Raw genomic sequence first — 12,605 nt, 5'->3', positions numbered from 1 at the left:
CGCCTCAGCTCGGCCGGAGGCCGGCGCTGCTCCCTTCCCTTCCCTTCCCTTCCCTTCCCTTCCCTTCCCGCCCGCGCCTCCCGCGGCCGGCGGCCCCTCTCCGCCTCCCTCCACCGAGGGCGGGCGGCGGCGCCCAGCCACGCCATGTCCCCGCAGCGGCGGCGGGCGGCGGCCATAAGCAGCGGCCGCCCCGCCGCGCAGGCGCCCTGCCCGGAGCGGCGGCGCCTACGGTTCCCAGGTCCCCCTGCAAAGCGCTTTTTCCTTTTTTTTCCCCTCCTCTCCTCGAGGGGGAAGGGTGGGTGGAGAAAGCGAGAGCTCACGAAAGCGAGGCGGGGAGGAATCCCACAATACCAGGCGGGCTGCGAGTTCGGAGCTGTCGCTGTCTCTTTAATGCAAGAGGAAGCGATGCGGAGGGGTGGAAAATGGCAGAGTTGCAGATGTTACTAGAGGAGGAAATCCCTTCTGGCAAGCGGGCTCTACTCGAGAGCTACCAGAACCTCACTCGGGTCGCCGACTACTGCGAAAACAACTACATCCAGGTGAGGGGCGGCGGGGGCAGCGCCCGTGCGGCGCTCCGGGGCGCGGAGGCTGGCGGCAGGGCGAGGAGGCGAGGCGAGGCTCTCCGGTGCGGGCGGCGGCGGGGGCCGGGGCTGGAGCGGGAGCCGCCTCGGGGGCACCGCGGCGCCCGGCTGCCCCCGCCGCGGCTCCCTGCCCGCCCCCGCCCCTCCGCCGTTCCCCCGGATTTGCTTTTTCTTTTAACTTTTCTCGCTAAATGACTGGGTTTTCCTCCCCTCCGCTCCGGAGGGGAGGGGAGGGGAAGGGAAGGGAAGGGRGGGGGGGTATTATGTCAGTCCGGCTCAGAGGGTGTGTCTTTTTTTTTTCTTTTTTTTTTTGTATTTATTCATTATGAGTCACATCCCGGAGACCTCCCCGGGTGGCTGGGGCGGGGGGGCGGTGAGCGGGGCCGTGAGCCGCCCCGCGTGGCCGGGTCGGAGCCGGCCGGTGTCTCGGGTTTCCCCCCTCAGCCGCGGCGGCGCGGCTCCCCCGGGGGCGGCCCGTGCCGCGGCGGCTGGTGGCGGTTGGTGGGGCGGGCAGCGCCGCGCCTCACGTGGAGCGGCGGCGCGCGGGTTTCGCACCTGGGGCGCGCGGGGGCGGCGCGCGCGGCGCGGCTCGCCCTGGAAGCCCCGCAGCGGAGCCCGGGCGCGGAGCGCTCGCCGCGGCCCCGGGCGCCGCTTCCCCGGCGCGCTGCGCTGCGGGTCGGAGCCGCTCAGAGGAGCGGTTCGCGGGAGCAGGCGCCGCACGTATGCAGGCACTGGTGCGCGAGCACGATGTGGTGCTTCAAAATGGCAATCGGTGCCTCTTGGAGGCTCCCTAATTCAGGCATCCTGTAACAATAATTTTAGACAGGGTGTCTGTTGCTGGAGGAGACTCCATTGGTTGTAACTTGTCTACACCAGTCAGCGTGGATTTTTTTTTCCCCGTAGTCTGCCAGTGCTTCTTGGCCTTGCCTTAAGTATTTTTGTGAAGCTACTTTAAGTGCACTTTGATTTATTTTATTTTATTTTTTGAGGGCTTGGCTTTGCAGCACCTAAGTCGGGATGTAAATCTGTGTATGTAGCCATGCTGATGTGGATGCAGAGCCACCAAGAGATGCTCAAATTAAACATTCTTTTTTTTTTTCTTCCAGAAGAAAATGAAAAAGCAGTTAAACTTTACTTTTTCACTTACTAGACAGCTTGTAAGGTTAACTTGTTGAATGTAATACTAGACTACCTGTAATGAGTAGTTAATACATGCTATTAAAATGTTTGGCATCCATTGTTGCTGGTAAGCTTACTATTTTTAATAATGGAGCAGCAAACTTGAAAACTAGCTGTAATAAGTTGTACAGAAATCTGTTTTTTTTTTCTTTTTTTAAACGTGACCTAATGTTGATATTTGGATTGAAGCTGCACTAAAAAGCCATATTTTTAAGACTTTTTTTATTTTTGGTATGTGAGGCAATAAGAGTTAATGTGTATTTACTCTTCCGACTTGTTTGCTCCACCCGAAGAAAGCTGCTGATATAAACACTTCTAAGAGGTGAGGTTCATTTGGTTTTACTCATGGGAAATATGACAAATACATGACTATGGTAATCACAGCACAAGTTTTGACCTGTCTCCTGACTTTTTCTCCTGTGTCAGAAAGTTACAGAGACTCTTCAGTCACATTTTCTTCAGGGCCCTAGAAACTTACTTTTTCTTTTACAAGTAAGCAAAAAACATTAAGCTAGTTCTTATCTGGTTGTTTGTGAGGAAGCTTTTGGGTTTTTTTTTTTTTTCCTTCCCCTAGCTCATTTTCACCTCAAATGTATCAAGTGTATTTTCACGGCAAATGTATCAAGAAAACTAATTTTTTTGAATGTCTGGTGAGTGTGTGGTTTTTTTGTTTGTTTTTGTTTTTTTTAATCAGCACTTTGTGCAAAGCCATCTGCTCTCCAGTTGGCCTATGAACAAGATTATACTTCCGGTGCCTGTGGTGGTGCCACTGCAGGATTAGGTTATATGGCACAGGATTCTGGGTTATGAGGATTGGGAGAGTGTGTGGTACAGGAAGGGAAGGCAGGAAAGAGGAAGAGGCTTAGCCAACACAAAACAAACTGTTTGTATTTAATATGACTGAGCTGGTAACTAATAGTCAATGCATCAGGGACCATTTAAAAAAAAAGGGGGGGGGCAGAATGGAGAACCTATATGTTGGGTTAGTGTTAAAATTTATGATGCATAGGATGCTTCTGAGCTATCTTACAGTGTTTAGCTGACTCAAACTGGCCTCTTTGGATAGCTTTGAGTCTGGATAGTTTTCTTTCTTCATATGGGAAAGACTGTGTGCTCCTTAGTACAAAAACTGTTATTCTGTACTGCCACCTCCTCTGCATTGTGACATCGAGATGGAACAGGTTTCACTATTCTGTGTGCAGGTATTAACRATTTATTATAATTGTAATAGCACTCATTTACTCAAAACTCTTGATATTACAGTTTTTAAAAATTCTTTGTTCACTTTAACAAAAGTGTAATTCCTTTTCATATGAATACTAAGCTTTTTTGTTTCTCCCCCCCCCCCCAAAAAGGTATTACTGTATTCAAACCATATCTATATTTTTGTATCTGAAAAGATATGGAACYTTTTTTTTTTTCCTCCTCTCCTCTCCTCTCTATCACTTTCTCTGATTTTACTTCAGCTGCTGGGAGTAATTCTGGTAAAGTTCAGAGTCTTTCCAGCTTTTCCAAGAAAATTTGTCTTCAGTGTCTCTATGGATTCCTCAAAAAAAACCCTCAACAATCTCCCCCCCCACAAAAAAAAAACAAAAAACCAAAACCCCCAAACCATCTCCGTGGAGCTTAGCTCCCTAATGGTGTACGTAATCTATTGACAGTAAGCATCCTTTTACTAAAGTGTTCACGAAAGATGACAGAAGAGCATTTGAAGCTTTCAAGCTGGAAATTGGTGTTCTTGGGAAAGTGGGAAGCAGTTTCTTGCTAGGGCAAATGGTGAATAAATTAGAATTCCAGGCAGTAACACAATTTGCCCTCCAGACCATAGTTATCAAGAAGGTTTATCTGATAGGAAGGGAAAAGAATCCAGGAGAAGCAGAGCAAATAAGGTGGGGTTCTTTTCTTTTCTTTTCTTTTCTTTTCTTTTCTTTTCTTTTCTTTTCTTTTCTTTTCTTTTCTTTTCTTTTCTTTTCTTTTCTTTTCTTTTCGATCTGCAGTGCTAAAAGGAAATTACAGTATGGTGGCAGTTTTAGGGGGAGGGGGGACAGAAGGAGACAGAAAAAAAGAGAAGGAAAACCAAGTACAGATACAGTAATAAAAGGAAGTTGTGATGCTGTTCATGGGGATTTAGGCTTTGACTAGAAGGAAAAAAAATGTATAAATAACTACATTACTATACTTAATTTGCAACTAGGTTTAAAATGTTATGTTTCTGGATAGAAGCTTAAGTGACAAGTGGGTAGAAAATTATTCTTACTGTTTTTTAGATCAGAGACTTAAACTCTCTTAACAGTTTTGAAAAGCAGATTTCAGACCTTGAATCTTTAGCTGGCGGTGTGGTTTTCTTTCTGGAAATAAGTGTGTTGTTTTTTTAACACAGAGAACTTACATTTTTCTTTCTTTTTTTTTTTTCGCAGTCTTTAGAATATTGGTATGACTCTGCTGTCTTAGTGATGTAGACATTTGCTTGTAAATAGGCTGCTTTTATAATGATATGGATCAGTGGGAAGACGAGAGGTGGAACTGTCTTCTAATAGAAATGAAAGGAACTTTTTCATAGGTTCAGTACGAATGTAAGTTCCAGTGCCTTATGCCTTTCCCCGGATCCTCTTGTCCACAAATAAAATCTGTGGCTACTCCTTTTGGGGAGTGTGGAACGGTGAAAGGATATCTGAAAAGCTAGAGCATAAAACTGAAGATACTGGTGAGGAATTTCTGAGATACTGCATTATCATCAGTATCCCAAACTCTAGGAAAACTTTGTCGGCGGTAGTACAGAAATAACATGCAGAGTTACAATATTCACAGTTCTATTTATGACTCTTCAGTTGAAAATAGCAACTTTTAGAGAGGTTCACCAGTCACTTTCCAGGCTGAACTGAGTTAATTGTAGTTTTTAATAAATTTGTTTACAATAAGCTTATGAAGAGTTAAAAGTGACACAGGAAACCAGTGTGTCCAGTGTTACTGTGCTGATGACTTCCTTCTGAACAACTTTTGTTGCCTGGCACAGCACAGAGATGCCTCTTCTATAAAACACTACTTACAACTCTCCTCTACTATTTAAATTGGCCATCTCCTATAGTCTTGTTTATGCATATACAGATGCGTAGTTTGCATCAATTCTTTCCATCTAGACCACTTGGGAAGATTCATTAATAATTTTTTTTTAAGCTCAAATATGATTTTAATGTGACTGTGAGAAACTATAAATGAGTAACTTGGAATACAAATCATTTGTGTAAATTATGATCTTGATGGTCTCTAGTGGGTAGAGTTAGCAGTTTGGGAAAATAAATTGAGTCAAAGACATTTTAAGGAAGTAAGCACTGCATTGCTTAAATTTGTGATTGCTGTAGTTGTGTTATTTCCTCCTGTAGCTTCCAATTGGTATGTGGAAACTGAACAGTCAACTAAACAAGCTGTTCTGAATAAAATGGACAAAAGTGGGGACAGATTTCAGTTTGACCACTATTACAGGAAATTGAAGGTGTCTTTCCAGTTGGTGGGGAAAATGCATGTGTGGTGCTGGAGGGAATGCTGCATATAAGTTTCACAAGTCCTGTTGTGATTTTCCAGTACTGATAGAGGAATCCTTTCCCTTTGATAGTTCAGATATTCCTTGCTCCCCATACGGTAGATAGTACATATTGAAAAGAAAATAATTTTTTGCTTCTTTTTTCTAGAATGTTGGTAACTGATGCGACACTCAACTTATTTGCCTGAAGTATGGAACGTGGCTCAGCTTAGTTCAGTACAAAGAAGTTCACTCAGAATGTCTAATTCAGGAAATGACCTGCTTTAAAAGGATAAACTACTTAAAGTGTCACTAATATAAGTCTTTTATGTGCTGTGAGAACTTGCATGCTTTTATGTTCATAGATTAATTAGTTTGTATTGTGAGAGTAAATATAGTGAATTTTTAATTTCAGTGCTTTTTCTGTAAAATGTTCCAAATAAAGCAAATTAAACTAGTCCACTTTCCATAACACCAAAATATAACTTTGGTGATATAAAATTAGAGAACTAAAAGCAAAGAGAGAAAATGTGGATGTACTGTCCACTATCCTTCATAGGTTTAAATCATACTCTTTGCATTTATTAAGGGAAGGCATTAGCTTATACTTTAAACATTGTTCTTTTTTTAAGGTAGGTTAACCAAACATTTGCCATCAGTATGAAAGGCATTGGTTGTTCTGTATTTAAAAAAAAAAAAAAAAAAAAAGTTATTTCAGATCCAGTTGATGGCTTGGACTTGTATTTCTTTTGTGCCAGTGAGTTGTCTGTGTTTTGGAAAATATAGCCAAATATTTAGCTCTAAAGCAGCAATAAGACAATAGTACAACTTCCATGAGTTGGCAACTGATTACACTGGGCATACAGGAAAGGTATCTCAAAGTATGGCAGTTCAGTGTCCAAATCTGAAATGTTTCATTGGATTTTTGTGCATTCAGTTTAAGAAGCTAGCAAGATGTCAGCTGTTTTTGCAGCTCCGTTTCCCATTAGTACTTCAGCAGATGATTGTCGGCACTGTGCTACTATAATTGGAAGAGGCAGAGTGGATTGCATTAAGCCATTACAGGTGGATGCTGCTTCTTCCACAGAAGAAGTGTTGCCGCTCCCTTCCTTTTGCAAGTGTATTGGAATGAAGATTGTTGTCAATGTATATTAAAGCATGATCCTTGCTCTTTGCTGCGCTCGCTGGGCCCGGCATTTGGAATTGCTGGGAGGAAGAGAGGGGGACATGCGTAAGAGGGAACTGTGTCTAATGCTTTGCTCCTTCCAAATCTAGGAGAGCTTGTTGCAGTGAGCAACTTTTGCAGTAAGGGGAGAAAATAGACCTTTAGGATGGCTCATAAGTGGATCACACTGTAATAAGAGCAGGCTGTGAACAAATAGGAAGCATTGCACCTCTGAGGGCTGAGTTGCTGTTGGTATCTGTGCTACCAACCTAAGTTTAACAACAAAAAAACAAACCCCAAAATAAAAAAACTTTTGCTGCTTCCCAACATCTTTGTTTAGTATGTTGAACTGTCTTCATTTTACAGACATGTAAATGGAGGCATGGAGTTTATAACTGACCAGTGAAAGGTCATACAGGGACGTGCTGTCAGATTTGGGAACAGAACCTAATTGTTTTGGGCTTCTAACCCCCCCCCCTTTTTTTTTTCCAAATTGCCTCTGTTGTACTATGGCATAGCAATGACTGCATTTTCTCAAAATATGGAGAGACAGTGGAGTGAATCCCATGGGAAAACGTGCATCTGAAACTATCATTAAACTCCTTAGTACCAATTACTTTTTAAAGGCTTTATATATCTGTTCTCATAGAACCTTTAAATGCTACTTTTCAGCTTGTTCTGTAAACTTCTGGAGTTATATAATGCTCCCAATACTGTCTCTCTTAACATGCTCATGGGTATCACTGTCCAGGCAGAGGCATTAGAAGATGCAACTCTTTCTTCTTTCTCCTTCATGAAAGCCATCTGTGTTTGATAGTTCTGGTGGCTGAAATCTTGTTTATCTGCAGACCAGCAGGGTAGTAGCTGYGTGGGCAAGTGTCAGTTCTGATGTAGTAAGGCATCCTTGAGGGGTGAAAGGGTATCTTTCTTTCTCTGGGCCTATGTTCAGTCCTTAGTAACTTCTAGTCAAAGGGATCATGGTGTGGTTTTTATTTGTTGTTACCAAGTTGGAAATGACTTGTGGGTCCCCAGTTACTCAATGTTGAAGCTTGTTCAAAATTACCCAAGCAGGTCGACTACGAAATGCAGCATTCCTGCTCCTCTTAGTATTTGTGTTACTGAGGACGGTATTCCTCTGACTTAATTTCCCGTCCGCTCCCCGCCAGTCTGAGCACCAGGGACAGAGATGGGTGGGCTTGCTCACAAGGATCCTCCCTTTCCCTCCACCCCTAGATAAAGGGAAGTAACTGCTGAATTTGTAAGAGTAAATGTAGTGCCTCATTGCGCTGCTTCTTTTCCTGACCCTGTTGGTGAGGCGGCTGCTGCAGGCAGACTCGGTACCGGTCTTGTGTGGATTGCAGACCCCCCCCCCCCCCCCCCCCCCCCCCCCTTGCAGCTCAAAACTTGCACAGGGCCCCTGGAGGCCCAGGCCTCTGAGCTGTRGAGAACAGGTCGCGAAGTGCTCCCGATTAGAGCTCTGTAAGCAAGAGGGTGTCYGCAGGTAACTTTCCTTCGCCCTTCATGCCTGTCAGCATGCCCTTCTGACTGTGCTTTAGGGGCTTAGTCAAATATTTTGTCTGCTTAGTGCTGGACAGTGAAATAAAAGATATGGCACTTAAAACAGTTGGGCTCTTTGAGGAATCCATTTATCATACAGCAAATGAAAGCAGAGCTCTAAACCTCCCCTCTTGGTATTAGCAGTGTGTACTTTTTTTCTCCCCCAGGTTAATAAGAGTGTAAAGGCCACCTCTGTCTGATATTATTCAAATAACATTGCTCCTTGCTTATGAAAGTCCTTAATACTGTTAACAGGAACCACGTAAGAATACTTCCTGGCAGAGTGTAGATTTGTTACTATGATGCAGATAGTTTAGAAAGGGGTGAAAAAACCCTGCAAGATAGTTTCAACTTGAAACAAAATGTGACCACAGCATTTCAGTATACAACTTGTAAAATTCAACAGTGTGTATGAACATGAGATGAAATTGGTAGCCAGTAACAACTACCTGGTGGCTAATCTGCCAAAGCAAATTAGTTTTACTCTGAAAAAGGTTGACTGTTTACAAGAGGACTTTATTTTTTAATAACATTCTTGTCTGAGAATCCAGACCAGATGATTTGGCAAACTGACATGGGATCTGAAAATCAAAACCTTTTGCAGTTTGGGCCTCTCCTGCAATAAAGTCACTTTATAACTGTTACAGAAGGTAGGTGCCATCTTGCATTTTCTGGCACGGTGGAACATTCTCTAAGAACAGTAAAGGTTGTATCTCTTGCACTAAGATACAGCTTTCTTGGGGCCAGGATGAAATTTTTTCTCCAATAATGAAGAGCTACTGCTCACTTTATACTTTCTTTTTGCATGCAGAGTATGTTGATTTTGTGTTAACCTACCTCTTACGTTAACATAGCACTTATATTTGTGAAACAGTCTCTTCCCTCCCTCTTCCTTCCTCCCTCTCCACCCCCCCCCCCAACAATCAAGTATATATACTCTTTCCTCAGCAGAAGAGCAAATGTGTTGCTTCATGTGCTATTATAGGAGGCYCTGATACTATAGTGATGAACAGGTAAAGAACTCATGGAGAAGAGAATCCATATCTTTTTTTCCTAATTTTATTTTAAACCTCAAAGACAGATCACAGTAAAATATTGTGTCCTATTACTTTGGTTAAGAAAGCAGGGAGGCCTCTACATACTTGGACAGGAGAAGCTTACTGAACAAATGCTGATTTGACATCCTCAGAGTTGACTGTAATGTTCTTTTTGGGTGGTCTTAATATTATAAATATTTCCAATAAAAAATGGCTTGTTGTCTACTTACGTCATAACAATTTTTTGATATCCTTGGAAGAAAATTGAGGTGCACACTCTTCTGGCTACTTTCACGCCACTGTTTCACAAGATAACATTTCTTCCAAGCTATACGTTATCAGGCAAGTGCAGTTTGGGGTTTTTTTTGTTTGTTTGTTTGTTTGTTTGTTTTTTCCCAGCTAATCTTTCACCAGTTGCATATCTTCACTTTCATCCTCTGATCTCCTTTTTGTATCATGGGGTCAGTGAATCTGGCAACTGATATTTGTCCTGCTACAGTCATTGTCAGCTGAGCATCTTCTTGGACTTTATACTTGAACTGTAGTCTCCAAGCAGGAACTTTGTATTTTCTGGAGTGCAAGATAAGAAAATATCTGGGTAAAACAAATAGACAAGAACAGAGTGTCCAGGCAGTTTCATCTGACTAATGCAGTGATGTCTGAGTAGTTGTATAATGCCATGCCCTGACTTGTCTTTTCACATGCATACAACAAATGACAACACTTCTCTGTTTCCAGGTGCTTCTCCTAGTCTGTGATCTCAATGTGAAATTGCCAGTTTTCCTCTTCTTGCTGAAGCCTCCTGTCTGCTTGCTGCAGGCCATCTCCTAGACCTGTTGTCTTATTTGCTGTTCTACTGCCACCAAATGCTGTGGACCTTCTCTTTTGCTGCCATTAATGCAAGAGTGTTCTCATCACAGCTTCTGCCTCTAAAACAGGCTTCCTCTCTTTACCCGCCTCGTTGACTTTCAGTCTCATTTCAGATCTCATCTGAAAACCTCTTTTCCCTTGCCTACTTCTTTTAATTAATCTCTGTTATTTAACTGCATATTTTACTGTGTTGCATTTTAAAGTATGCAGCTATTTTTTCATGATGTCTTTCAGACAAACAGCTTCTAGTACCATGGGTTTGAATAATAGCTCATCACATAAACCAGCTGCTACTAAAGACACTGATATACATTTATTTTTCAGGTTATCTTTAACAGCACAGAGTTGAGACCAAGGCCTTGGCTATGAAGTGGGCTGTAACCACCTAGGGATGTGGTGATGAGTAGGGTACAGAGGAAACAGAAGACAGCTAGGGGGATGCTGTGTGCAATGAGATGTGCATGATTCTCTTTGCTAGTAAACCTCTTAAGAGGCCTCTCAAATGTATGCAGTCAGGCTTCTCCTTTATGAGAAATCTGCCTTGTTTAGGAAGATGATCCTTTTGTTAGTGTGAGGCCAATGGATGGTCAAAGCTTAATAAAGATTCTTTACTTGGAGGGCTTTGGATCTCTTAACAGTGGGGGAAAGGTGGTGCTGTCAGGGGAAATGGTGTTCTGTACCCATGTGTTAGTAGGTATGTATTGACAAAACGGGGTTGGGCTTAATCCTGAAGGACTTTTTTATACAGTGGGACCTCCAGGGCCATGATGGATCAATGCACTTACGTTGGCAAGATCCTTGGAGACTGTCTGGGGATTGTTTGGCTTTTGATTTGCTGGCTGGCTTGCAAGATTTCTAAATCTCTGGAAGGAGCCATTCTTTCTGTGGTGCAAACTCCTGGGTTAGAGTTGCGTTAGATAAAATGTGTCTGGTTTGGAAGTGTTTGGCTCCAAAAGGCTCTCTTCAGATACCGTGGGTGTGTTTCCTGCTGCAGCGTACTGTATGTTCTCTCAGCACTGAAATGATCTGGTTGCTGTAGTAGCCTCGAGACTTGTCTGGGGGCATTACAAGTACATGTTGTCTTAAATGGCAACAGATTCTTTATGTCTAATTTCTAAGATGTCTTTGCACTCGAAAGTTGGAGAAAATTGTTGTTGCTGTAGATGTAGTTGAAGCTTGGGATCATACAATGCTTCTTACAAAGTGAGATGTCTTATGTCGCTTGAATAGTGTCTGTGTCATTTCTAGATGTGTATTTCATTCCTCTTTGGCAGTCTGTCCTTTAAACTGGTGGAGAAGAATAACAATCAGTGGAAAGCTTTCTAGCACAAACTCCTTCTGAAACCTACTGTCCATGAACAAGAGCTATAAAATCTGCTCCTGGCAATTGTCAGTTTTGTGTGATTAATATTTAGTGTTCAGAGACCGAGAGGCATTTGTTGTAATTATGAAAGAGACTTGATTACTGGGGAGGGGAGCCAAGTGTATGCAGGTATATGGTACCTAAAGGGCTGAGCAAAGTAGAAAAGTTGCTGCTAACTTTTAATATGGCTCTGTGTGAGATACTCAGCTGAGGAGTGAAAAGTTGGGTTTGGTCCTGAATGTGGAAGGTACGGGGGATTCAAGCTCCTTCCTCGGGCATGAGAAGGGCTTAAGATTTAATAAGGAAAAATCTRTGTTGAATAACTTACTGCCTTGCTGACATAAAAAGACATTGGTGTGGTGTATGGTTGAAAAGCAGGTTGGGGGTCTTGAAAATCTTGTAAATTGCTGTTAGGATTAAAGGCACTGGAAGATGGGGGAGAGCTCACGGAATCACTGAGGTTGGAAGACACCTTTAGAGATCATCTAGTCCAGTCCCTACTAAATGCAGGATCACCTAGATTAGGTTGCTCTGAACAGTATCCAGTCAGGTTTTGAGCATCTCTAAGGATGGAGACTCTGCAACTTTGTTCAGTGTTGGATCACTCTTACAGTTAAAACCCTTAAGCTTTCCTGTATTGCAATTTGTGGCCATTGTCTCTTGTCCTGTCACTGGGCACCACCAAGAAGAGTCTGTAATCATCTTTGTGACACTTTGCTAGACTTGCTCCAGCAAAGTCTGTCTTGTACTGGGGAGCCCAGGACTGGATCCAGCACTCCAGATGTCTCTCACCAGTGCTGAGCAGAGGGGAAGGATCCCCTCTCTGGACTTGCTGGCAACACTCTGCCTAATGCAGCCTAGGAGGCTGTTGGCCTTCTTTGCTGCTAAGGCACGCTGCTGGCTCACGGTCAGCTTGTCTACCAGGACCGCTAGGATCCTTTTCTTTTTGCCTTTTCTGCAAAGCCTCTTCTCCAGTCAGTTTGCCCCCAGCAGAGTTTGTAACCTTCCTTCTCTTTGTGTCCCTGCTCAGCTACTCTGTCATGCTCTCTGTGATGTGGTAGCAGAAGGACAGCAATAAGAGCAAATACTATTAATTTTTGCATGCTGTCTACAGCTGAATGCTAGAGAAGTAGCTTTACTTTTTTCCAGCTTGCTGCTAGGGGTTACGGCAGCACCACTGGGAGTGGGGGAGTATGAACTGAAGTGGGTACAGTACTTACTGGCTGTATAATATCCCACTAGGCCTGGGGAAATGAATGCAGGGAATACTGTGAGTCATGCCTGTCAGTGTCAGAAAGCAGGAGGCCTTTTAAAATTGGCCTCGGAGGAGAAGAGG

General features: G+C 43.3%; 1 protein-coding gene across 4 annotated transcripts in view; it reads left to right on the top strand.

Annotated features, from left to right (window-relative positions):
- The first annotated feature begins 209 nt into the window (after positions 1 to 209).
- Positions 210 to 12,605, top strand: part of LOC112974813 (abl interactor 1) — an 81,625-nt gene continuing 69,229 nt past the window's right edge. Inside the window, exon 1 of one of the 4 annotated variants that reach the window (XM_026084164.1) lies at positions 210 to 539. In XM_026084164.1, the coding sequence (XP_025939949.1) occupies positions 423 to 539 (117 nt within the window). In that variant the 5' untranslated portion in view covers positions 210 to 422. The remainder of the gene's footprint in view (positions 540 to 12,605) is intronic. The other 3 variants (XM_026084166.1, XM_026084165.1, XM_026084167.1) reach the window with 3 other exon arrangements.

This window comes from Apteryx rowi, unplaced genomic scaffold (genome assembly GCF_003343035.1).
Source record: "Apteryx rowi isolate R43461 unplaced genomic scaffold, aptRow1 scaffold_628, whole genome shotgun sequence".
Classification (NCBI taxonomy): domain Eukaryota; kingdom Metazoa; phylum Chordata; class Aves; order Apterygiformes; family Apterygidae; genus Apteryx; species Apteryx rowi.
This window is presented reverse-complemented; position numbering and strand designations above follow the sequence as displayed.